We start from the raw sequence: 25241 nt of genomic DNA, 5'->3' as shown, positions 1-25241 counted from the left end.
TCGATCAAACTAGATAATAATAAAAATTATAATTAAAAAAAAAATCACAATGAAAATAGATAATAATTTGTGGGGGTTTTAGTTGGCTTACAGGATCTCCAGTTTTCAAGTGCAGAATTTCAGCAATACATAGGAAAAGAGGAAACAGAGCCCAGATTCCAAGCCAGCTCTGCCCAGATCCCTGTGCTTCCTACCTAACGGAACTGGGGACTTCAGGAGGGTCCCCCTCCCCGCCCCACTCCTTGCTGAGAGCCTGACTCTTCTGGCAACCCTGAGAATCCCAGTTTCAGACAAGATTTTTCCTGTGGCCAGTCTCTGCACTGAAAGATTGCCTCCAGCCTCCTGGGTCCACAGCCGAGTTTAAAAATCCTCGCCTGTCCAAAACAGGGGAAAAGCAGCTCCCAACTTAGCCCTCACCCCCCATCATGGGGAGGCAAGGGGGTGTGGGCTTTTTTTTTGTTTTGCTTTTTTTTTTTTTTGAGTGAATTCAAGTTTGTCTCAAGAAATTTCATAGCTGCATCTTGACCTGCCTCCCTGTCATCTCTGATTAGATTGTTTAGTCGTGAAACATTAAGAACTAATAAGCAGCAAAATATACCTGTACCACACTCCAGAACATTATAGTTTTCCTATAAAGTTGTTCATGTGACAGACTTGTCAATGTGAAATCTCAAAATAATGCAAATACTTAACGTACTAAAAGAAAAAAAAAAGAGATAATAATTAAAAGTTTTAACTATTGTCACAGGTATGTTATTTTGATTATTTTTTTAAACTCTTGTGGGAAAATTACTGAGGAGGTGGGGGATTAGAGAAAACTGGGACATAACAGAAGCGTAGTATTACAGAAAGCTTTTTAGGGTAAAACAGAGCTATCACTTTCAGGATGGTTGGCATGCATGGAATCTACTTTACCACGGCTCCCTAAGCAGCACACCCTGCCACCTCAGCATGTGCTGGCAGGAGTAACGGAGGCGGAGAGGAGACACCGCAGCCAGGCTCTGTTGTGCTCCCTGCAGGAAGGGGAGTCTGATGGTACCACACAGCTGATAAGCTGCATAGCAGCTGTCACATGAAGAACCTGAGATGTCTGCTGCTGAGCCAACCATTGTGGTGAAATAATCCATCGTAATACCAACGCACACCTCCATCCCAAAGCTACCCGCCTCCAAGATACCAACACCTCACTGGGTACGTGACACCGATCAGTAACAAAAATATGTATGACTACAGTTACTCAAGCTCCACTTAAATGTAAAGAAAATGGACTGGTGTTGGGCTAAAATAAGTCCAGGAATGGGGAACTGCTGTCTGAACTCCCAAATTACCAAACTCTGATTTAGTGTTTAAATGTATGTTAAATCAATCTGTGCATAAAGCTCGGTCAAGTTGACCCGCTGTCTAAAGCTGTTAGAAGTCACTTCGTTCATAACCAAGGGAGTCAGCCTTGGGAATGATGAGGAACAAAGAACAGGGAGCGAAAAGACAACCATTAAGTTACGCAGAAAGAAGCCTTCAAGCGAGGAAAGTTCTGGCTGTAAGAGGAGACAAGCTGATAAACTGTCACAATCCACTGATGCCAATAGCAAATTAGTTGAAAATAGGGGAAAGATAATTGTGGCAATGGAAGATCTCAACCTGTGACTCAAATAGGCCCCCCAAAAGAGGGCACAACCCCACCTAGAGAACATGCATAGTTAGTAAAGAACTTCAGCAGTGCTATCTGAGGATGCATAATAATTTGCATTGGAAGCGAGAAACTTTAACCCAACCCGTGTATACCAATGAATACACAACATACTACGAAGTATAAAAAACGAGCAAAGGAGGGGAGAAGTTAGGGAAGACTCCATCGTAGCTTCTGGGATCAGCTGGCAGGCTGTACCTGCCTTCTACCCCGTAGGGCCACCTGCTGGGTAAGAACTTCAGCCTCTGACTAGCACACGCTAGCTGTTGTTAGGTGAGCTTGTTTTGCAGTCAGTGTATTATCACCAGCAATCTTCAAAACTTACTCTGCCACCAATATGTATTTTGCATAATAAAAATCTTCAATTCATTTCAAATCTCCAGCTGAAGTTCATTTTGTACAAGTCTCTGGAGGTTTGAGTCATTGTTGTAAGGGATTTGACTGAGTGATGCTGTCAGCGGGGGTCCCTGCATAGGTTGGTCACATCCCCTCCGATACAGCGGGCTGTCACGGCGCAGGCAGCGGGCAGGCTGGGCAGGCACAAGGGTCTCATCTCTCCTGGGAAAAGGACAGGCTGATCTAACATAAAGGGTTTGAGGGACCCCCCTTCTTAACATAACTTCTGTGATTTACAAAACATAGCACGTAAAATGCTTGTTTCATGTCTTCGATTTTGTAACAGTAAAATGAGGCAGTAACACATTTTATTGTGCAGTCACTGTGACACTGGAGACAACTGTGACAAATTACATCAGTTATGCTAAGGAGACACCTGACATTGTTCTTTTTTCTTTTTTTTAAATGTCACCGAACAAATTAATAAAGGATGTTTTAAACTCAACAACCTAAAGACCACACAGAAGATCCTACTCCTACCATAAGCTCTTATTCCTACTACACAAGAATCACCTATATTTCTGTAGATAACATACGATAAGTTATATTTGAATGTCTTTCAGATACAGGTGAGGAATTCAATATTACTACTGTGCTGAAACAAAGCAAAAGGCAAAAAATCAACTGCTAATACCCAAGTACAGACAGCATTTATCTTTTATTAGGGTGACATGATTCTTGAAACTGCAACAAATAGCACTTCGGGGTCATCATCCCTCAGAAGAGGGACATTCCAGTCCAGAATCTCTGTAATCGCATGCTTTGTCAACAGGATACGTCTCACTGCTGCACATAATTCAGTGCTTAGAGGTAAGAGTCAATGTAGAGGATACTCTGAAGATTTGTGGAAGCATATTACTGAGCTGGTAAAACATTTCCTCAGAAATTGTCTGGGGAAAGAAAAAAAAAGAATTAGAAAAAATACACCAGTAAGCTTTGGCTTTTTGCTGTAGTTGGGAAGAATTAAGTGTCTCTCAGCTCTGCTTCCTGACAGTTAAGAGAACTGCTGTTTTCTCAGAAGTTCACAAGGATTGATTTCAAACTATGTGTTATAATTCAATCAAAAGACTGACCTAAAAATACTGTTTGTGTCCTATGTGATGTATCCGTTTCCAGTAATTGATTATTTCTGCCTAGCATAAGCAGGACAGTGCTGTTTCTTATCTATAGGACTCCTACTCTCTGAATTCCAGGATTAGATTCAACTTCAGCACTTATTCTTGGCTTCCTCCTTGCCCAGCAGTTAACAAGTATTTCTTGATAAAGTAGTGATTTCTCTCCTAATATAACTCTGATTTTTATATTATTTCCAGTACTGTTTTTTAAAACAAAGAAAACTTAGTGCTGGCCAACTTTGGAAAACTGCCTGTTTCTGAAGATTAGCTAGAACTCCAAATTAAATCATTTCGGAATCTTAATTACAATTAACTTCAAATTCCTGGAGTCATTAATGACTTTGTGGAAGCATGACTGAACTCAGCGCATTGCAACCTTCCAAGCTGCTGGACAATATGATTACTAAATGCCTAAACTTATGTAATGCAAGGTTAGCCCACCTCTTCAGAGTAAATAATAGCAAAAAATTATCTTTTTCAAAGGTGATTTATTCACCATTTGTAAAGGTGAACCTCCCAGTTTGAAATGTTAGCATCCTCAGAAGATACTACAGGACATCAAAAAATATAAACCCCTCATTCCCGTTTTATAGGCAAGGAACCAAAACTACAGTAATTTAAGCTTACACAAAAAGAGCAGGGCATAGCAAAGAAACAAAAACTAGATCTGCTGACATTTAACTTCAAGTTAAATGTCTGCTGGAACAAGGTTTAACCTACCTGTGGTACCAAGAATTGTACAGTCCGAGAAATTCCTCCATCCCACGAGGCCATCTCCATCATGAAACCTAAAAACCAGCATTCATACTGTATGCATTACCTGTGCAATCTTCCCTGTCAATTACACTGTTAGCAAGCAGTGAGGGAGCTTTCACATACAATTAGGATTTTAACTGCTGTAACTAGGGATATCGTTAATCACATTTAAATCAGATTTGGCCAATGTCCTGGCTGAAATCTGCTTCAACTGGAAAATCTAATGAGGCGTTACAGAGAAAATCAATATACCCTTGAAGAGCAGAATAACCAGTGCTAGCCAGCAAAAGTGAGAGGTTTCTCTAAATATACGTGTTATGAGTACTTTCAACGGCCTGCTTTCATTGAGAAACAGCTCTTTCCTTTAGCTCTGATGTGACCACATCCACATTAATGAATACAAGTCTGTTGCCAAAAGTATGCTGACAATCTGGCAGCAACAGAAACTACCTGGACCTACTTATGTGGCAAAAGCTCAGCGCTCGTTTGTTGCTCAAGTTATGATATGGCATTTTTATGCTAGCATATCCTTACAAATGAACTAAATGCGTGTCCACGGAACATGCAGCAAATAAAGATACTCAGAAAAATATTTGTTTAATGAAAGTGGCTACATGGATGATATTCCATCGTGAATTAATAAAGGTCACAATAGAAAGAGGTTCCTCAAGTGGGTGGTAGGAAAACTTAACATTACTGACATTTTAAAAAAATCTAAATGACTGGTTCAAGTATTTGAGTGCAGCACAGAAGAATGCAGTAAGTAATAACACCACTTGGAAAGACAGAAAACCAAGATGAGTCATGAGGACTTTCCAGCAAAGAGATTAATTAGTGTATAAAGTAGTCTTGGAAAAATGCAGGGAGTCCTCTTTGTCTGAAAAAATAAAACTAAAAAGACGACACTGGAAATTATACTGCAGAGAACCACCAGCTCTTGCCTTCCTTCAGAGATTGCTCAAGGCAGCAGTAAGGGCTTTTTCTTCTACTGTCTACATTGGAAAGATCTTTTAGAATAGAGACTAAAAATGTTTCGAAGTGTCTGAGCCTATTTCCTGGTTAACAGTTAACTAATGATAGTTAACTAATGTTAACTAATGATAGTTAACAATTTTAAAGAGAAAATGTAAGCGTATGTTTTAAACAAACAACACCTTATTGAAAAACACCTTTTTAGGAAAATACACAACCTAAGCCAAGGCTGGATGTCACCAAATGTAACACAAACCACCCCCCTAGCTGAAGCACCCACTAACATACCTTTGACACACTTGAACACAAGTTCCGCCCTCTTCAAGCACCACGGGATGGTCATTTCCTAAAAATTAATAAATGAAGACTCAATGCCCAATGATCTAACCAAGATCAGCAGTAAGGAAGTTACTAAAAATAATACATTTCTGCCACAGAACCCCATTTTCCAAGCAGGTATTCAAGCAGCATTACAGGCCATGAAGAGGGATTCAGTTTTCCAGAGTATTCTAGGCAGGTAGTATATACCTTATAGGTGACCATAAAAGCATGCCACTGCTTATTGGTAGGACAGCCCACTGTCAGAACAATCTACAAATTTTTAAGCTGTGATAGGGAATAAAAATACTGTTGACAGTCTTACGACTGTCACTGGAAACAGGGTTATTAAATTCCTCTATGGAGCTACAGAAAAATGTATAATGTCCAACAGATAACTGTCAGATTCACGCTTCAGCTAGCCAAAGAGGAATCATCGGTTACTGCTGGGAAGCGCGGCCAGGAGCCTAACTGTTCTTGGTGATTCTAAGTTTTATTGACATACTCACTGCCTGCCCGTGGGGCAGGGACACCTTCCACTAGACCAGGTTTCTCAAAGCTTCACCCAACCTGGCCTTGAACGCTTCCAGGGATGGGGCACCCACAGCTTCTTGGGGCAACATGTGCCAGTGCCTCACCATCCCCACAGAAAAGAATTTCTTCCGATTATCTAATCTAAGTCTACTCTCTCTCAGTTTAAATAGTACCTATTTGTTCTGATGTACTCTCCAACATGAAAATCAGCACCTTCTGGTCTGAATGCAGGAATATAGATGTGGAAACAAATTTATCCATTCTATGTACCTTCTCAAATTTAAGCTTTAGATAATTTTCTGTTCAGTAAAGCCAGCCTTTTTTTTGCAGCACCGAACACCGTGCAATCTGTCAGTATCAAAGAGCTTAATTTCAGGACTCAAAATAGTTATTTGAGAAACAAGGTTATCTAAGCATGCTAATTGATAACACTGCAACAGTGCATTGAACACGGCTGCATTAAACAACTACTGAAAGCCAAAGTTCCTACTTAGGTGGGAGTATCTCCTGCCATCCCGAAAATGTGTAACAACTTAAAAACAGAAAACAGCATAAGCTAAAAATATCTTTTCAGAAAACTGTCTTTCATCATGTAAATCACTACCATCAATAGACACTGCTTTTAGGGTATACAATACATTAATCTGAACAATGAGGGACATTATTTTTTTTTTTTCATTTCTAAGCTTTCTGGAAGAATTTATCTACTTATTTGTGCTTTCTGTCACAAGTAATGTAGGCATATATTGGTAGCTTTGATCACTGTTTTGGCTTAGGCAAAAAACAAACATCTAAAAAGGTCCTGTTGCTCTGAAGGCAACTCAGGAGTACCTTACGTAATCAATAAAGGGAACTAAGCCTTAAAAGGATTAAACCAGCAGGATATGACACCATTCCTTGGGCTATTTCAGAGGAACATAGATGTTAAATCTTGTGGGCACACAGGGAAATAACAGGTTGGATCCAGAATGTCACTCCATGCAAGCCACAAGAACTGAAAAGGACATAGTAATGTTTCAATTCTAATCCATGTTTGAAAATGTAAGTTCTCATGATTTTGCCATGTTATTTGGATTTTTCTCTACATGCAAACTAAGAAACAGTTGTGGAAACGATGAAGTATTTGTTAAGTACCAATTGAAATTACAGTGCAGGAGACAGGATAAAAACAAACAAACACCCCATCTCCTATAATGAGTTTTGTTTAATAGTATTCAAGTAAAGATACACCTTGGACTTCTGGTTTTATTCACCAGCACAGACCACATCCCAGCTACTTTTTAGGATGCAAGGACTTGTTGTCAAATTAAGATTTCTTCTGCTTATTTAATAATAAAAAAAAAAAGAGGGGGTCAGCACCACTGATTAGAAAAATGTGTTGCAAACCTCTTCATTCAAACAAATTTGTGACAGACTCACTACATGGGGCTGCTGCTTTTATAAAGCTAAAGACATGCCTTTGCATAACCATGTCATAACCAAGTAATGTAAACAAAATCCATAAATGTCTCATAAGACAAAGATTTCAAACCAAATTTCAATGTTAATTTTAATAAATTAAGAATTAGCAAGATGTTTACTCAAAGCATATCTACGCAAACCCTAAACACTGTATGAGCAGCTATATATTTAAAAGGTGGGAAATACAGACAAGAAATATTTGAGGTTAACACACCCACCAATAATCTCTCTATATATATAAATAGTGTTCATAAATATTTGTTACATGGCTTATACTCCCTTAATTTCTACTTTTTTCCAAAACATTTTTCTCTTAACTTACGGTAATAGATACAGCTGACTGAGATCCCTGAAAAGTAACATTTTTCTCAGTGTAGCTGAGCAGACGGCAGCAACGGCTCCTGTGCTGAAACTACCAAAAAATCGTGCCAGCTCTAGCATTTTCAGTTATGCCATGCTACTGGAGCCATTCTGTTCCCCAGTTTATATTAGATTCAGAACAGTGATCAGACAGTAATGCCTCAGTTGTCCTGAATTTGGACAAACCCAGTTTCTTTCCTTCGTTTAACTTAACAATGAAAACAGAGAAATGTAATCTATTTTTGTTGTTCTCATCGTAAGAAAAACTAAAGAAAACAGACTAAAGAAAACTAAGGAATGAAATGTAATGGCTTCATTGAGATAATACACTCGTTACTTCTGTGAGGTTATAAACACCACGCTTCCATCTATAGGAAGAAGAAAAACTTTGGGAAAAGCGCAGAGAAAACTCATGATGAATACCCGTCACATTGAAGCATGCAAACATCTCTGCAGCTGTGCTCCTGGTTAACCACTTTACAAAACTGTTTTTATGTAGGTGGTAAATGTGTATTCAAAACTGGGTCTGCAGAAGGCACCAAGTTCAAGTTAACTTTCAGAAATCTGTTATTCACTTTTCCGTCAACAACATTACATATTTTTGTGTTTGAAATGAGGTCAGCCAGCTGCAAAGCACTGTAATACACAATGCTGCTAATGCAATTCACACAACAGAGTTTTGGCCAAACATACACTTATCGTACAGGTCACTTTCTGCTTACTCTACAGAGACCTGAAATTTAATATAAAAGGTAAATTGTTTTACTAGGACCTTTTAAGAATCCAGTGCTAGACAAGAAGGTAATTCTTCAGCTTCACACATCCAAGCAACAACACACTCAAAAGCATGTGAACACCTGGTCTTGTGTTTTATTTGTATTTTAAATTACAGATAAGCAAATGAAAGCTAAAACTAGCAAGGTATAAAGAAAAGAGAAAAAAAAAAAAGGAGAAAAAGAATATAGTCAAATGGCAACTTAAGAAAAAAGGTCAATAAATTTATGAAACACAGTAACTGAGTCACTGGGTCCCACGAGTAATCCAGGTTGCTGTCCTGCAAGCTGGTTACTTGCATTTGTGCCCCAAAAAAGGTCTTGATACCAGAAATGAAAAATTTCAGAACTAACATCATCTGTTCCTAAAAGTCTACTTTTATGTATGGAACTATATCCTTTAGGAGCTTAATTAGTGGACACTTAAGTTTTGCATTGCTTGCACTTTCACAATAATAGACTCCGATCTTGTAAAAGATCTGGAACTGCGTTCCAATCAAATTCTGTTATTAAAAAGTCACTGTTAGAGGTAATCCACTGGCGAGCTTTTATCTTGCTCTAAGTCAGGCATTTTCAAAGGAGGAAAGGCAGCACTGAAATTTACAAGTGAAAAATCAAAGGGTTATTTAAAAATCTCCTCACAACAGACTACAGTTATCCATGCAAAGGTATTGATAATGTCATCATTATCTTATTTTTATCCCCCCCTTTTTTTTTTTAAGTTTATAGACTTTTCACCTCCTAAGGAGGTGAGGCATATGGCTGTACTACCTGTCCACTGCTTCTCTCCCTTCCTTCCCATCCCCTTTCTTCTCTGCTAGTATCTTGTGAGCCAGATGTGATGGAGGAAAGAGGTTTTCAGTGGTATTAAATTAGTGTGCACTGTGAAAAGTTACAGTTGAGTAAGAGGCAAGCGCTACATTAGTGTCCCACCAAAAAAGAGAATACAAAAGCTCAGCACAATAAGTAAAGCACACTTGTATCTACAAAGAGCCTCAGCAATATGCTGCTTCTTGCCTAGTCGGTATTTGGGGGGCTTAGGGAGGAAACAGGGATAGGAATTAAGGATGCAGTTGATTAGGCAATGAAGGAGTCAGTTCACAGCAAAAGGTGGAATTTGGTTGCTGCTGCGTAGGGCTGAGAAGGTAAAAAGTAGTGTTCAGGGATACAGAACTCCCAGCCAAGCTTTGCTAGTTCTGCTGCTCATAAAACTTACTGTTAAGGTTTTCTAGCTAGCAACAATTAATTGGGGTTCTAGTATCACTATCACATCAGTGACTCTGAAGTCTTAGTTTCTAAGCAAGAGCTGCTGCCAGAGACTTCCAGGCATGTGGTCCCATCTTTCATTAATACTGGTACAATTGAGCTGGATCAAGGAAGTGTCCAAAATGAGGGGCAGGAATAAAAAACTGAAGTGATTCAGCTGGCTGAAATGTTTTTAACTGGTTTAGTTCCTTAATTTGGGTCACCATATAGATATGAGGGCCAGCACAATGATGTGGCAGAAGTATGTGACTGGGATAAACTGTCCTATTTGGCCTAAACCAGCAGGAAACACCCTTTGAGAAAGTCTCTTTTGTTGCATCCTAGAAGATAAAAACAAACCAAATCTTTACATTTACTTACTTCTGACATATCATGCACCAGTAGCAGAGGAATACTAATGGTAGTAATGTCGTGTGTGCAGCAAACTTTGAGAATGTTTCTCAGTCCCATGATTGCAGGATCCCGAGCAGTTACGTTACCAGATCTTACGTTATCATCCACACAGAGGTGAAAAGCAACATGAATTTCAGAGAGATTTGAATGGCGCGTGATGTAGAATTCTCCTACACAGCAACATAAACCAAGAAGGCAAGTTATCATGGTAGTGACCTGTACTGAAATACAATTTGTTGGGTTATGTAAGGATAGGGTCAGTTAAGACAAAAGGCAAATACAAATATACAACAGAGATCAGAACACATACATAAGGAGATAAAAAAAGTTAGAAACCAACTGATCTAAAATCTCTTGGAATATCATTGTTTTACATTCATCTTACACTCGCTTCCCTGCTTTGATGGGTTTCACTGGCATCAGGGACACCTGGTGTAATAAGACATAACAGTGCCAGTACAGGCGGATATGATCTATATATAGCATGAAACAAAAACAAACAGAGAGGAGGTGTAATACTCAAAATATATAATGTAAGCACTGAATTGCAGACAGATGTGGGAGGCGGAAATAGCAAAAATGGATGGGTTAAAATAAAGGATGCAAAAAGTCTGTGGAAAAAAGATAGTGGGTTACATAACAACTGAGATACATACTGGAAGACTAAGGTATCAATAAATTATTTTAAATTCTAATTATTAACAATGGCAAGATTAGTTACAGAGCTGTTTTCAAAAAAGTTACCCAAGACATCTTGGTGAGGGCATTTTTAGACTTTATATTCATTTATTAAAGGTAGAGAAAGAGTAAGGGGCAGCAAAATGCAGGTGTCTCCATCTCACCTTTCCACTGGAGATCAAAATTCTATACTAGAGTCAACAGAAAAGCCAGTATGCAATATCCCTACTGTTTCAGTGAACAGACAAACACCTTTCTTCAAGACCATTCTCACTGGTCGTTTAAGTTAAGATACAAGAACAGCTGAAGAATAGATATGTATGCTTTTCTGATGACTGCTAAGGAAATAGTAATGCCCAGCAATGATCATCTAACAGTAGCAATACACAAACCACTGTAGCAAGATTGACCTGGATTTATCTGTTAAGGACCTAAGCCGATTTATAATCCACTTATACTAACAAGATCTAAGACAGTCATGAAGGCAATTTTAAAAAGCCCTCTTATTCGGCCATGGGTTGTATGGATTTAACTCCTCCCCCCTACAACTGTGTATTAGTCTTCAAATTCCACAGAAACTTTCCTTACTGAAAATCACAATACATACAGAAGATAATTCCTCTTTGAGAAGGACAGATTTGTACATTCTCAAAGTTAAAAAAAAAACTTCTAAAATGCTTCGTTGTATCACAACAGTGATATATATATAATTATTTTCAAAAATAATATTAGTTGCTAGTATTTCAGTTTCACCTTTTCCCCCAAGATGCTCAGAGATTTTTTTTTCATCTTCAAATTCTGAAAAGAAATTTTAGGCATAGAGAAGTGATTTGCCCCAAGCCACATGATGCGGTGGCAAAGCTGGGAATAGAAACCAGATGTCCTGACACCCAGTTCCCTGCCTTAGCCACAAGAACATCCTTCTCCTCTGATTGAGGTCAACTCAGGTTTAGTTTATGATTTATATTCTGACTTTAGAGCTAAAAACGTGCATCTATAAAACACAACTTGCTTTAAGAAGAGGGGGAAAATGCAACAGAACTCACCTGGCAAAATATTTGACTGGTTTCGTTCAATATTCTTCAGTTTCTCTTCATTTCCACTACTTTTGTTTTCTGTATATAAATACACAGCACAAATATTAAATACATTGTCTGTTAATTGTGCTTTGGCATGGAACTTCGATATTCTGAGATGCCATCTGGCTTGAATTTTTACCATGAAGTCCCCAAAAAGCAGAGGGATGGACAGGAATTGTTTTTGCTGTCTTTAATAGACACTGAACCGAATTCTATCTCAAAGCAGTAACTTTCTTAATCATCCTACAATACCTCTTCATTTGGATAAAACACGACATTCTCAGATGTAATACTAAACTTTCCAAATTGCCCCCACAAGAACGTAGAACCTTCCCATTGCTTTTTAAATAACGCAACTATTTTAAACAAATTTGTTCCTAGTATTACAAGAAAAATTTTAGAGATTTACATGTCAACAGTATAAAACCAGCTTTCAGTTACTTCCTCAAGACTACAGCAATATGCAGGTTCCTAAGAAAACTTGTTTTTCTATGTACTCTTATGAATCTAGTCATGTTACTGAGGTATTTAAATCACATAAGTAGTTCTCTGCAAGGAAAACAAAGTTTCATGATGTACAAGTACAACCTTAACACCATGTGGTCAGAAAATTTCACAGCCATTTGTAAATATAAATGCAAAGTAAACCATTCAGAAGGATTTGGTTAGCACTAAAAAGCATCACATTTAGTCAATTTATTATTCAGTTTTTAGCGTTCACTTTTAAAGGAAGGGAAAGAGTCGTAACTCCTTTCCTGCAATTTTTAAAGCTTTACTCTTTTATTTCTATTTAAATGTAAAGTCAGATAAAGTCTATGTTGCTACAGGCAGTTTAAACTGCAGAGGAAAGCACAATGGCCCTATACACTTCCCATGCTGTGACAGTGTGATCCGAACCTAAGGACTCAATTTAATATTTGTTTTTTTTTGGTAAAGTTACACCTGTTATGGCAGCAAAAACATCATGTGAACATGCTGTCCATGAGGAGAGAACTTCATGCAGATTTCTCAGTATATCGATAATCTTGATCCTTCCATTTTATAGGTCAGGTAACTGAAGAAGAGTGAAATCAACTTGCCCATACCCATAAACATTCAGCTGACCACTATTCTATTTCAAGGAAAGTAATTTTGGTTGTCACTAACCACAATGTCTTTTTGACTTACTGCTACGCTGTGCTCTGGCCTTAAGTACAACCTTCTGGACAATTTCAAGCTGTTCTTGAATTCCAGGAAAATGGAAGTCTGTGCATTCTTGGCAAACAGTTGCAAAATCTAGGAAAAAATATAAGATTAAAATCCATGTTGAAAGGCTGTGGTTAGGAACATGACATAATTCTGCTCTACTGTTCAAGCAAGGCCAGTTACAAAGGCACCCCCACCCCCCCAAACCAGATAAAGCCCTGCTATACTCCTCTTTAAATTCTAAAATAATTACAGCAGAGCCAAAACAGTTTTTGAAATAAATTAATTGCTTGGGGAAGAAAAAACCCAAACCTTGAGTGTTGCTGCTTTTCAAACAAAACCACCCAGACCAAAAAATTCCCACCAAAATAAGAGCAATAATATATGAACATTAAAATGCAATTGTGCTTTACAAATGCTGCCTTATTACTAACAGTTCTTCAATCTGTGATATTTTATTAAGATATACATAACAGACACTTCCAACAACAGCATTCCAGTTTGTTTTGAAAAATGAGAGCTATTAACGAAATTCATAAATAGCGTATCTCAAAAGCTGGAATTACAGTTGTTTCCTTTTAGTTCCCAAGACACAGATCTGAAAGTTAAAAAAAAGTGTCATCAGCTGAAGAGAGCTGCAAGTTCCTTTTGCTGATAAGTATTACGTCAGACTTGGAAATATTATACTGATAATCAGGATCATAACATACTGCCTCTGAGATTGGTGTTCTAAGCTTCTTATCCTAATGTCCAGCCGTTTCTCCAAGCAAGTCAATGGGAGCCAAAACAAGCTATTAGCAATGAGCTGGACTATACTAAACAATTGCTACTTACTTCCTGCTTTGAGGTACCTGTTCTAATCCTCCTTACAGTTCTTAATGTATTCTGATTGCCTATCTGGAAAGCACCATATACTCCTGTGAACAGGCTGCAACTGGAACAGGCAGGGCAGAGAGAAAAATCTTAATGTATTTTATCTTTTTACATGCAGTCTCTTACCATAAAATCTATTTTCAAAAGGCTTTATTAAATTGTGATGTCCAAAACCAAGGGAGGAAGAGGCTCATATTCCAGAAGATTGTATTTTCCGTGTGTATAGAGATAAAACAAGGTCACAAGACATTTTAATTGAAACTAACAACTGAAAAATCTCTGATATTTAAATTAAAATTGACGTTAGTTTTCGTTTATCATTTGAGTGTGCTACACCTACTCGAAACCTGAGCCACAGTAGCCCCACAAAGTCCTAATATTAAAGACTTGAGCTAGGCAATGCATAAATTATATAAACTATTTATCTAGCTTAGAAATTATAGTCTGAATTAAATTGGCATGTTGAAAGTTCACATGTAAATTCAACCTTCTGTTCAAGGCTGTTTTCTAGAGATGTGCCCAAATTAAATTTCAAAGGTATATTTTGATAGTTGCTTTTTACACATTACAAGAAATACGGAAAACATTGTAGCCATGGTTTTCAATCTTGCAAATACCCGACAAACATCCTGAATTTTGAGACAAATTGAACCAAACAGGTAACAGATTTACCAAAGATGCAACATCAAAACGTTTGCCAGACACAACAAAACTAACAAAGTACACTACACAAAGCACATTCCTAGGCTTCCTCAGGCCAGAGCTAAACAAACAAGGTTAACCAAGTAAATTGCAGGACTTCATACCTCCATTCAGTGCTTGCTGAGTGATTGGTGTTGCTCAAAACAATGTAAAATGCTTGGATAAGTAGCACACTCACATGAAGTTAATTAATTCCAACCATCTTTGAAAATCTCAGAGGTTTGAGGGAGCTTCTAGCCCATCACAAAATAAAGGTTATGATGTTTACATTTTTCCCCAGCTTTAAAAGTGAAGCAGAAAATTGTGTCTGCACTTTTGCAACCCAGAAATTTGGACTGCACAAGCCACCAACACTCTACTTAAACAGCAGCATCAATTTATTATTCAAAGGTCTTCTGTATAGCAAATTTATGAACCTTTGAACCCCCTTGCATATTTATCTTTTTAAAGAGCCTTTTAGGAAGGAGAACTGGTTCTGATTAGTGCTCTTGCGACAAACAGCCTCTTACAATTTAAGAGCAAAGTCTCCTCTCAAAGGTGTTTATTACTGCTCTTCTGTCAGAAGCTACCACTGTCACCACAAAGTAGATTTAACGAAGTGTACCCAAACGTCAGTTGCCACCTATAGCAGTTTAGGGTCTCAGTACAACCAGACATTCACTGATGGTTTAAAGTAATACATCCAACTAACTACGTGAGAGGAACTGAGACATGGACACATTCATTTCTGCAACATTTTTAAAAAGAACAGTGGTACAGAGAGCTGTGGAACGTGCCCACAGTGAAATCTGTCAAGTTCCTTTGGAACTCAAAGAAATGAAAATTTATTGAGGATTATATTTTAGATTGTGATAAAGTTCCTTATTTTCCCCTCTACTGTGGCTGCAAGATCTAACTGGTGTCTAGAACATGCAGTTTTGTGTTTAATGGTATTACTTCAATGTCTGTCTTATCACCTTTATCAAGGCATAGCATAAAATAAATCTTCTATTTGTTATGAATTTAAATATTTAAGCAGAGAAAAAGCAACTTAAAATTAGTACAAGTGTGAAACAAAACTGTCAGAATTAAGCAGCTTGGAAACCATAAACAGCACAAATACAACTGCAGTTTTTACTGGTACACTTCCCTTTCCTTCTTGCTACAAGCCTCACTCCGCACTGTTTTCAGAGAATATCAACCCAAGTATTTTTTTTACAGTACACAAGAACAGTGACAAGTAATAGTGGCTCCAGTCAGAAAGACATTTCAAATGTAAATATTTTGGTATTAAACATCAAGAGGAAGGTGGAAAAGTCAATAATGTGGCCCAGAGAAAGCCTCAGTAACCAAAACTGGAACAGGAATGAACACATTTCATTGGTTAACCTTGATACAAACCACCTTCATCATAGTGTCCCATTACTTCAAAGACATGCATTTACAATGGCTACTAATTAAGCTTTCCAGGAATAGGCAAGTAATATTCCTATTGTTCATTTTAAATTGAATTAATAGTGCTGCAGATACTTAAAGCACATGGTATTTTTATACATTTACTTATCAATTTAAAGTCTTAGCATATTTCATTTTCATCTTTGCAAATAGGTTTCAGTATGCTAATCTGACATGAAAGTGTTAGAAGCCTCTATAAAAAACCAGTCTACGGCAGGGAAATCACCATTGAAGTGTTCACTCTAACACGTTCTTTACTCAAACACAAAACCTAGGAAAGAGGTGAGAGAGATAACAGCATACCACAGCACAACTCTGTCCCCCGTCCTTATCCATCTCTTTCTGCATTTGGACATGGTATTGTGAAAAGGTAACAAAACATTAGGGTCTTCAGTAAATTTTAATTATACAGGGAATATGTTTTTTTGAGAGAAGGCAGCAAGTAAAGTAACATTAGTTTTCACTGACACAATACACACTGTTCGAGGACTCACCTCTTTTGATGCCACTATATGAACTGATACGGTTGTCTACCAGTAAAACTAGGCCACAGAGAGAAGTTGAATAGAGAGACATTGCAGTTTGAAGTCTGTGAAGTTTTACTCCGCTTCGATGACTGCGCTTATGTTTACAGAAATCCAACATATCCGCTCTCAGTAATCTCAAGTTATGCATAGTCTTCAACTGAGCTCCTGTATGGAATATAAAGGATTTTAATACATACAGTAAAAGAGGAAACTCAGGATTGTTAGTAAAACACAAGGATCAAAGTGCTCCCTTGTTTTGTGAAAATATCTAAGGGAAATATAATCAACAGTACTCAAAGTTCTTAGCCATATATTCAGTTTTACATACATATCAGTAATTTACAAAGTATGAGTAAAAATGAAGTCTTTTCACATGCTGTCACAAAGCAAGGCTTATCTGTACCTGAAATGAGCCTTGATCCCTATTATAAGGCTATAGATGAAATACTAATGTAGTCAAAACAGACAGCACAAGAAGCCTCTATCGTATACACAAAAAAACCCAACCTGTAAGTATCTGGTTTTCTGTTAATTGATCATGGGAAATGAATTTAATACCCATGTTTTCTTACCAAACATAAGTTAAAATATGATTTTTAATTGCTATGTCTTCTGATGTTAGTGTGTTTTCTATACTAGTCACCTTGCTAGAGTGGACAAAAACTTGCCTCTAGAATGTTTTCCTTTATGTATATTTCAGGTAGCTAATACTGTTTGATACAGTTTACACAGACTGTACTTCTCTTACAAACATAAAGAGCAAATACAAAACAGTTACAAATTGTATACACGATATACATTGACAGTTAAATACTGTAAATAATACATAGCTAAAATACATTATTTATTAGCATCCTTTATCATCTTTGGTTTTAGTGTCAGTTTACTTACCCAAGTGAATAGTAAAACTTTCTTCCAACAGCCTTTGCTCTTCATAAATTCTTCCATTTCCTTCTACAGATTCTCTCAGTTGGCTGGGCTGAACCTTAATTTCATCACTAAAATAATGAGAAATGTATTGAGAAGTTCATCCTAATTCTTTTCAAGACCAACAATATTGTGTGAAAACCGTCTAATGTTTTCTCAGCTGCTTTGTGGAAACCAAGAGACGACCTATTTGCACGAACTCCATTCATGGGAGGGTTTTCTGGCATGCAATACTCCAGGTGCAAACCAGTAGGAAGAATAGACCCCACTGTTAGATTTACATTAACTAGCTCATTTGCAAAGCATCCTGAGACTGAAAAATAAAAGTAAATCACAGCACCTAGTTATAAGATAATAAGAACATAAGAATAAAAGGAAAAAATCCCACCTCTTCTCAGCCCATTTATAACAGCCAAACCCTTATTCATGAAGTGACCAGATAAAACATTTATTTTTTCTCTATACAAAACGGAAGGTTAAGAAAAGCTAAACCAAACATGCCACAGTGTTCAAACAAGCAGGAAGTATTTCAGACATCAGTTTTAATTTTTTTTTCCTAAACTAATCTGGTAGTAAGTAACATAAGTAATACTGTTTCTGTGACACAAAAGAACATGAACATCTCTCCTATTTGTTTCTGAATTAATTAAAAATTTATCTGTTTTCAAAGTGCCTCATCTTCAAGTGTTTTATAAATTTGCAAGCAATTCCACTAATTCCAAATGTCCAGTGGTGAGGCAGAACTGAGATACACCATTAATAAATATATATACACATCCCTAAGCAACTAGATGCATAAAGATGTATATAGATGTGTGTGTATACAGACATAAAAGAGAGAGGTGTATGGAACACATTTTTGTATCTCTCTCAAGTTTCTAGTTGCCCTACTATAGGCTTCCTATGCATTATTTTCAAACGTACTATGGGCCTACAGTTTTCAGGACTCGACACAGAGATATCACGCTTTCTGCTAGTGTATGTGAGTACAATGACTAAAATACTATCACTTCACATCTGTTATAAGCATCCAAAATTATGAAGCTTGACTCTGGACTACTAGCAGTCCATTTCTTCTAGCTTTCAGCTCCAAGCAACTTCATCTTGGTCTTATCACAGTAGAAGGCCAGCACATTGGAAGAGGTTCACAGTGGTAAGTATGAATAGCCTTTGTAACGTCACTACCTTTAAAGATTCGTGGAAAAAAACCTGACAAAGCTAACAAGAAAATTATGTGGAAAAATATTTTAGGATTTGGCTTAGAGCTTGAACAGACTGTCACTACTGCAGTAATCTTTTAACTGCTCACTAGGTCAGAAAGAGGCCGGTTTGCTTGTGAGCTATGCAGTCCTAGAACATTCTGGGATAAACCCAAGAACTGCAAAAGACTTCCAAAACAAACTTCCAGACAACAAAATTCTGAAGAAAGTAGTGAGAAATCTATACAGCATCATCTTCCAATATATTTCCGCTCCTCTCTCTCTTCCCTCATGTTCCACACATTCAGCTTCCTTCACCCAGAAGGAAACACTTAAGTGATTAAATACTTCATGCATTATGATCCATGCCTTTTCCCTCTTATCACTGGCATCCACTTTGTTCAAAGGTGTAGTTTCCCTTGAAATTCTTTACTGCATCCACCTAAATCTACTCAGACAGGCTCTTCTACTAATGTGAGGCATGAGAAAGCATCAGGTTTTACTTCTGTTTTCCTATTAGTAGCAAAGATGGTTACTAATGGTGAGGGATCTTCCCAAGTTACAAATTTTGATTTCCTTGCCGTTTCCTCAATCAGAAAGCTTTTCATTCAACTCTTATAAGTGTTCACACTAAAAATTGCCATTGCCATTTTTAGCTGTCCAGTGATGCATACATGGAAAAAAAAAAAAAAAAAAAAAAAAAAAAAAAAAAAAGAGGCTTGTTAATTCAAAACGTGTGATACTGTTACTATTTATCAAGCTACAATTATTCTACAGAACATCCTTAGGTAGCACCAGATAGCCTTGTGAAATAGTGTTAAAGATAGGTATTGTAAATAATGGCAAAATAGGAGGAAACCGTATTCAGCTCAAGTTGGAGTTCAGTGCATTACAACACTTTCTGGTAAAGAAAGGTCATAACATTAAACAATGAATAAATGCCTACAAGTAAACTGCTAAAAATAAAATATTTAATTATGATGGTTTATGTGCTGTGACTATCCTATTTAAATGGCTAATTTGAAATAAAGATTATATAAAAGCAAATCCTTTGAACTATGACAGACAGAAGTAAGCCTCTTGGTTTAATTAAATACCTGACTGAGCTGTTGTTGGGATTCTTTAGGTCCTGATGAAGCTTTATCACCCATTCCTGATATTCTTGCTTCTGGATAGCAGTTGACTGTTTTAATTCGTTGGTCCATTTGTTCTCCAAATCCTAAGAAAACATTAGTGATAATTGAGTGTTTTGGGGTTTCTTTTTAAGACAATTATTTGTATGACATTCTAGTTCACTGAACTTAGTTTACCTGCTGAGATTCAAAATGCTGAGCTGCTAATGAATTTACATCTTGGTCTGTTAGCGATTTCCCTAGCTCCTGCATCACCTTATCCATTTCAGCTCCTTGTCTGAAAGAGAAGCAAATGCAACAAGGAACCTTTTCAAAAAAACTGGCAGAATACCCATTAACGTTGATACAGCTACCAACAGAATGATCCCTTATACCAGTCAGCAGGTCAACACTCATCACAAGCAGAGATACAACTGAACACATAGCTGAAAGATATGTCATACACCACTTTGTCCATCTGCTCATTTTGGAATTGGAATTCATGCATTTAAAGCCTGCACTCACAGATACTCAAAAGATGGTATGACAGTACCTCCAGATGCTCTAATGTAGCACTTTGCTATCCTTATCATTAGGAGAGTTTCTGAAATGGACCTACTCTGTCCCTTGCCTTCATCCCACCAAAACCACAGTTGATGCAGACAGGTGAACATCAGGAAGTTGGCTAAAACACATCTATTTTTAATAGTCAGATAAGCTTCCAGCTCAAACAACACTCAACAAGGGGACCTGGATCTGAAGTTAAAGGGCTGCCCTGCTATCATCAGTTCATCCAATACCCTGTCCCTCCTTAGCCTTCTTAATCCCTGGCTTCACTTACTCTTTCACACACATTCAGCCCTTTCTTCAGCAAGGAATCGATTTACCCTAACACAGACTTAGCAATGAATATCCACAAAACAAATCTGAGCTGAGGGGCAGGGATTCCAAGCCAACTCCTGTGTAAACAGAACACCACCTACGTTCATCTGGGATAGTCTCAGCTGCCACTGACCATATGGAGTTTCTCAATTATGACAAATAGATATGATAAATGCCACTGGAGTCAATACACAGCTATATCACAAAAGAGCTCTACATTACTGCTCTTGGGATTAAGTGCTCTTTCTTCTATATGCATACTTGAGAAGAGTCAATAAGCAGCAAAAAAGTTTCCTAACACATTATTGATAACATTTATCTACAAATTAGAAATACGTATGACTCAGTCTAGAAGAAACCATATAAGCAGGTACACACTGTATAATGTAAGCTTAAACACACACAATTCAAGAGAAATATTGCCACCTAGATTGCTAAAACAGACCTACTCAGAACACTCAGGCACCTCACAAGCATCTATACTATATCTGTATTTGGGTGCATTCATTTTCCTTAGCCTAGTCACCCTAACAAAACAAAAAAAAAAGGGGGGGTGCGGGGGTGGGAAAGAAAAACCTGCATTGTACGTGTTCCCTCTTGTGGAGAAAGCAGCTACCTGCAACTATTCAATCAGTCGGAAGCACATGATCCTGCAAAGGCTTTCCTAAACTGCAAATTCAACAGCTTCTGACTTAAGTTGGTTCAAGTCTTTTGCTCATCTTTTCATATACGTTATTTTCCAGATATCCCAAGCACTTTACATTGCCACACCACTTGCAACGACGACAGAATAACGGAAATCAAACCTTACAGTACTTTGATAACCTTGGTTTTTATTATTTTCAGTAACTGAGGAAATATCGGATAGCTGACCCTAACAATATAGACTAAGTATTAAACGACTTTAAAGAGGGAAACACAACTAAAATAGGGTTTACACAGACAAATACAAGTTGTCACATGCTGTCCTATGAGCTGTATACACCCAGTGGCATACACCTCTATTTAGTAAGATAGAAAAAATAAAAAGAAAAAAAAAAGGAATACCTTTCCCGTAGTTTTTTCAGTTCCACATCTCTCTCACTTATTAATTCTGAGATGCTAACAAAATAATTGTGTTCCAGGTTTAACAGCATTTCAGAAGCTGGAGAATGTATCAGATCATGATAAACATCTGCAAAGTCTTCATCCCAGCTTGTTTCTTCAGGTTTTGCATATTCTAATGTTGTCTAAAAGTTACAAGAGACTTAAAAGCATATGGTACCTTTTAGGACATAGAAAGATCCCGTGCAACAGTGGGGCAAAACCAACTAAGCATGCACAACGTTCAACATACATTAATTATCTTTCCTAATTTGAGCTTTTTGTATTCTGCTTGAGCTTTAACATTTTCCCCCTTTTCATGCTTTTTTCTCTTTCAAAGCAACTAACAGCAGAAACATTAAGGTTCTGACTGCAATAAGGAACTACCAATTTTGAGCCATCACCAACTTGGAAAGAACAATAACATCTACAACAATATTTGTAATTGATGAATTTTAGATAGGGCCCCAAACACCAGCTGTGTAAACAAAAATGTTTTGCTAGAAAGCATGACTAAACTGATGTCACTAGAATTTGATCAACAACACTGATTTAAGAAAAGCCATTTCTATTGAACAAAGAACGGCCCAAAGATGCTAGTTTTGCAAGCTCCTTTATACTGAAACACTTCTTACTTTTGCAATCATTTCCATCAGATTCAGTTGACGAACTGAGATTGTATCATTGAAATGTAGACTGGAAACATCAAGAAATCATCTAATCCTAACCCTTGCACTCAGGCTAACCTGTTCACAGAAACTGCTAGCACAGAAGACTGCAAACTCTTTCGGTGTTTTATCATATGTCCATGCTCACCCAATACAGATTTTTTCCTTCTTAAAGGCTAAGCTAATTTCATTTTGTTGACATGCATTAATGTAGATGATTTGCTTCCAATTCTCTTTGTAACAGATGTGTGCTCTGGAATTTTTCACAACATCCTTCTATATACCATGATAAGCAAATTCAATTCCTATAAACGTTTCCTCAGATGCTGCGGTTTCTGTCATTCTTTTTTTGTGTTCACTAGGACCCCTCCAGTTCTTTTGCATTCCTATATTTTGAAGAACACATGCAAAGCCTCATCACTGCTATAATAATGTAAAATAGTCACATGAACTTTGAAAATGAGCCAAAAAGTCTCTCCGAGGGAAGAGAGGGGTCTTCATTGCTATTACTGAGACTTAGAAGTAGCAGTTTACTATCTCTTGCTTCGATTCCAATGCACTAACCCTCAAGTCTATTTTTGTTTTAATATCACTAGCTACATACCTCTCAATTATCTATCTTTTGACTTAAATTCAGGAAAAACTTGACTGAGAACTTGTTAGATAAAGACTTAATGATCACTTTCAGATAGAAAGAATTGATCAGCAAAAGTGAATTTCAGTGTAATTTTTCATCTTCACAGATGTGATTCTGTCTGTACCTAAACACACACACTCACAAAGCAAGTCCTGAACATTAACTTTTTAGCCTTAATCTTACCTCTTTATAAGCTTTAGCCCAAGTATCTGCCAGCTGGTTTATGTCTACTTTTCCTGATTTCACTGCTTCCAGAGCCATTTCAGCTTCTCTGTCATAATCTTTTATAGTCTCCTCTTCTATGAACTTATTAAGAGATTGCTTCAGGTCTATTGTAACAAGAAGAGAATGGTCCATCAACAAAACATGTCAGTAGAAGCATCATTAATCATCTAGGAAACAGAACTGAAAAGCTTTTTACTTGGATGCCTTACTAGTACTGACAGTAATTTTATTTAACCCTTTTTTCTGTTTTAAAAACAATTTATTAAAGACTGTTCTAATAAACACCTTCTTTTGGTTTCTTAAAACAGGTTGTAAGACACTTGTGGACATGGATATATGACACTAATTCAAGAAATCAATTCTTACCATTTTCTATAAAGCACGGCAGATTGTGCAGGAGCATTAGACGTCCATGCAAATGACTAATATTCTCTTGCACTGGGAATTTGAGAGGCACAGTAAGCACTAAATGTTGATTTCCAGCATTAAATTTGTACACATAGTCTCTCTCCCCAGTGCAGGTCTTTCCTTTATTAGGCTTCATCTTCTTGAGTTGATTTCCTGCATTGGAAATGAAAGTAACATGAGTTACATTCTTGTAAAATCCTAAGTAAACAATGCTCACTAAAAACAATGTGTTGATAGCTTCTGGCAAGAAAACTTGAACATCCAAATTTTTCATAGATACACTTCTCAATTTTGACTTCCAAATACCTATGTTGGAGCTGAAACATAAATACCAGTTTTCAAAACACTGAATGCTAAGCTGTAATTGAGTGTATCCAATATATGAATTTGGATAATTACTCTTACAAATTAAAGTCCTAAGCTTCCTGACTTAAAAGCAGAAACAGGACAGAAGGAATCCTCACTAAATAACAAACTTGAACTGACACACTGTAACTGCTGCCATGCAGGTCTCAGAATCTGAAGTCCTTCACGGTGCCCTAGGATTTTATTTCCTCCTTTCTGCAGGTGGTAGACTTTGGGGTGGAGTGGAAGTTTGCAATCACTTTCAAATAAAGCTTATTTTGGCACTTTGTAACCTGATTTAGGATTTGTCATTATTTTTTTAAATAGTGCCATTAGAAATAAGCCAAAAGAAAAGCAAAAGAACTGTCTACAAAATGAAAACACAGGAGGGGAGCACGTACCCATGCCAGTAATTTTTCTCTCGACTAGGGCTCCTCATCTCACTTAATTCCTCTTTTTTTGAGGATTACCTGCAAAGCTAGACATGTTACTCCAGCTGGATCTCCCCAGGGAAACCTCCCCAGTGCTAAAAGACACAGTCCAAAGAAAAGAAGAGCAGAAACCTAAAGAAAAAAAGCATATTTCCCACAGCAAAAGTCATGGGACCAATTTATAGGTTTTTGTGTGGTGTCTTTCTTTGTGAACAAACCTAAATCGCTTCACGCTAACAACAAAAATCTCACAGTCACCTGAGCGGTCTCCTGGCCCATCACCGAAAGGGATTTCAACTTAGAGAAGTGGCGAACGCCTCCCTGCTGCTGCCCGACAAAGCCAGGTGTAGCGGGGAGGACACGGGGGGCACCGGCCGCTGCCTCAGCCCGCGGCGCAGCCGAGCAGCCCCGCGCCCCTGCGGGGAGGGCCAAGCCCCCCGCCGAAACCGGCGTTCGCGGCCTCAGCTCCACCACAGGCTCAGCGCCGCCACACCGGCGGCCCAGGCCAAAGAAGGCAGACAGAGAAGCGGCAGCAAAACCAGCGGTGGGCAGGAAAGGCCTGCAGGGTCCCCTGCGCCTCTATTCCCCCGGGAGGCGCCAAGCCCCCAGGACAAACGCAGGGCCCCCGGGGCCCGGAGCCGCTCCCCCATCGCGGCGCCGTCCTCCCGCTTCGCTCACCTGGGTCGCGGGCGGGCAGGTGAGGGGGCGCGGCGGGCAGCGGCGCCGCTGCAGGGTGGGGAGGGGGGAGGTGGTTCCCGCTTCCCCGTTAGAGCCTTCACGTCCGGAGCCGCAGATTCGGCACCCGCCCGCCTTGT

The 25241-nt window shown here is 38.1% G+C and overlaps 1 protein-coding gene across 3 annotated transcripts; it reads right to left on the bottom strand.

Annotated features, from left to right (window-relative positions):
- Positions 1 to 2722: 2722 nt before the first annotated feature.
- FERRY3 (FERRY endosomal RAB5 effector complex subunit 3) lies at positions 2723 to 25240 on the bottom strand. 3 transcript variants are annotated; one of them, XM_080391633.1, is made up of 14 exons: positions 25105 to 25240; positions 23609 to 23803; positions 23201 to 23346; positions 21677 to 21858; positions 19946 to 20045; positions 19733 to 19854; positions 17401 to 17507; positions 16477 to 16674; positions 12935 to 13063; positions 11756 to 11824; positions 9999 to 10201; positions 5215 to 5272; positions 3919 to 3986; positions 2723 to 2973 (listed from the first exon to the last, which is right to left on the bottom strand). In XM_080391633.1, exons 2-14 carry the CDS (start codon positions 23784 to 23786, stop codon positions 2881 to 2883), a joined length of 1653 nt encoding a protein of 550 aa, XP_080247759.1. In that variant the 5' UTR covers positions 23787 to 23803; positions 25105 to 25240; the 3' UTR covers positions 2723 to 2880. The 3 variants fall into 3 exon arrangements, with proteins under 3 accessions (XP_080247759.1, XP_080247757.1, XP_080247758.1); XM_080391631.1 differs by lacking the exon at positions 25105 to 25240 and adding an exon at positions 24397 to 24439; XM_080391632.1 differs by lacking the exon at positions 25105 to 25240 and adding an exon at positions 24397 to 24418 and having other exon boundaries at positions 12956 to 13063.
- Position 25241: the final 1 nt, after the last annotated feature.

This window comes from Falco punctatus (assembly GCF_963210335.1).
Source record: "Falco punctatus genome assembly, chromosome: 6".
NCBI classification, from domain to species: Eukaryota; Metazoa; Chordata; class Aves; order Falconiformes; family Falconidae; genus Falco; species Falco punctatus.
Note: the sequence above shows the minus strand (reverse complement) of the source record. Positions and strands in the feature narration are given on the sequence as shown.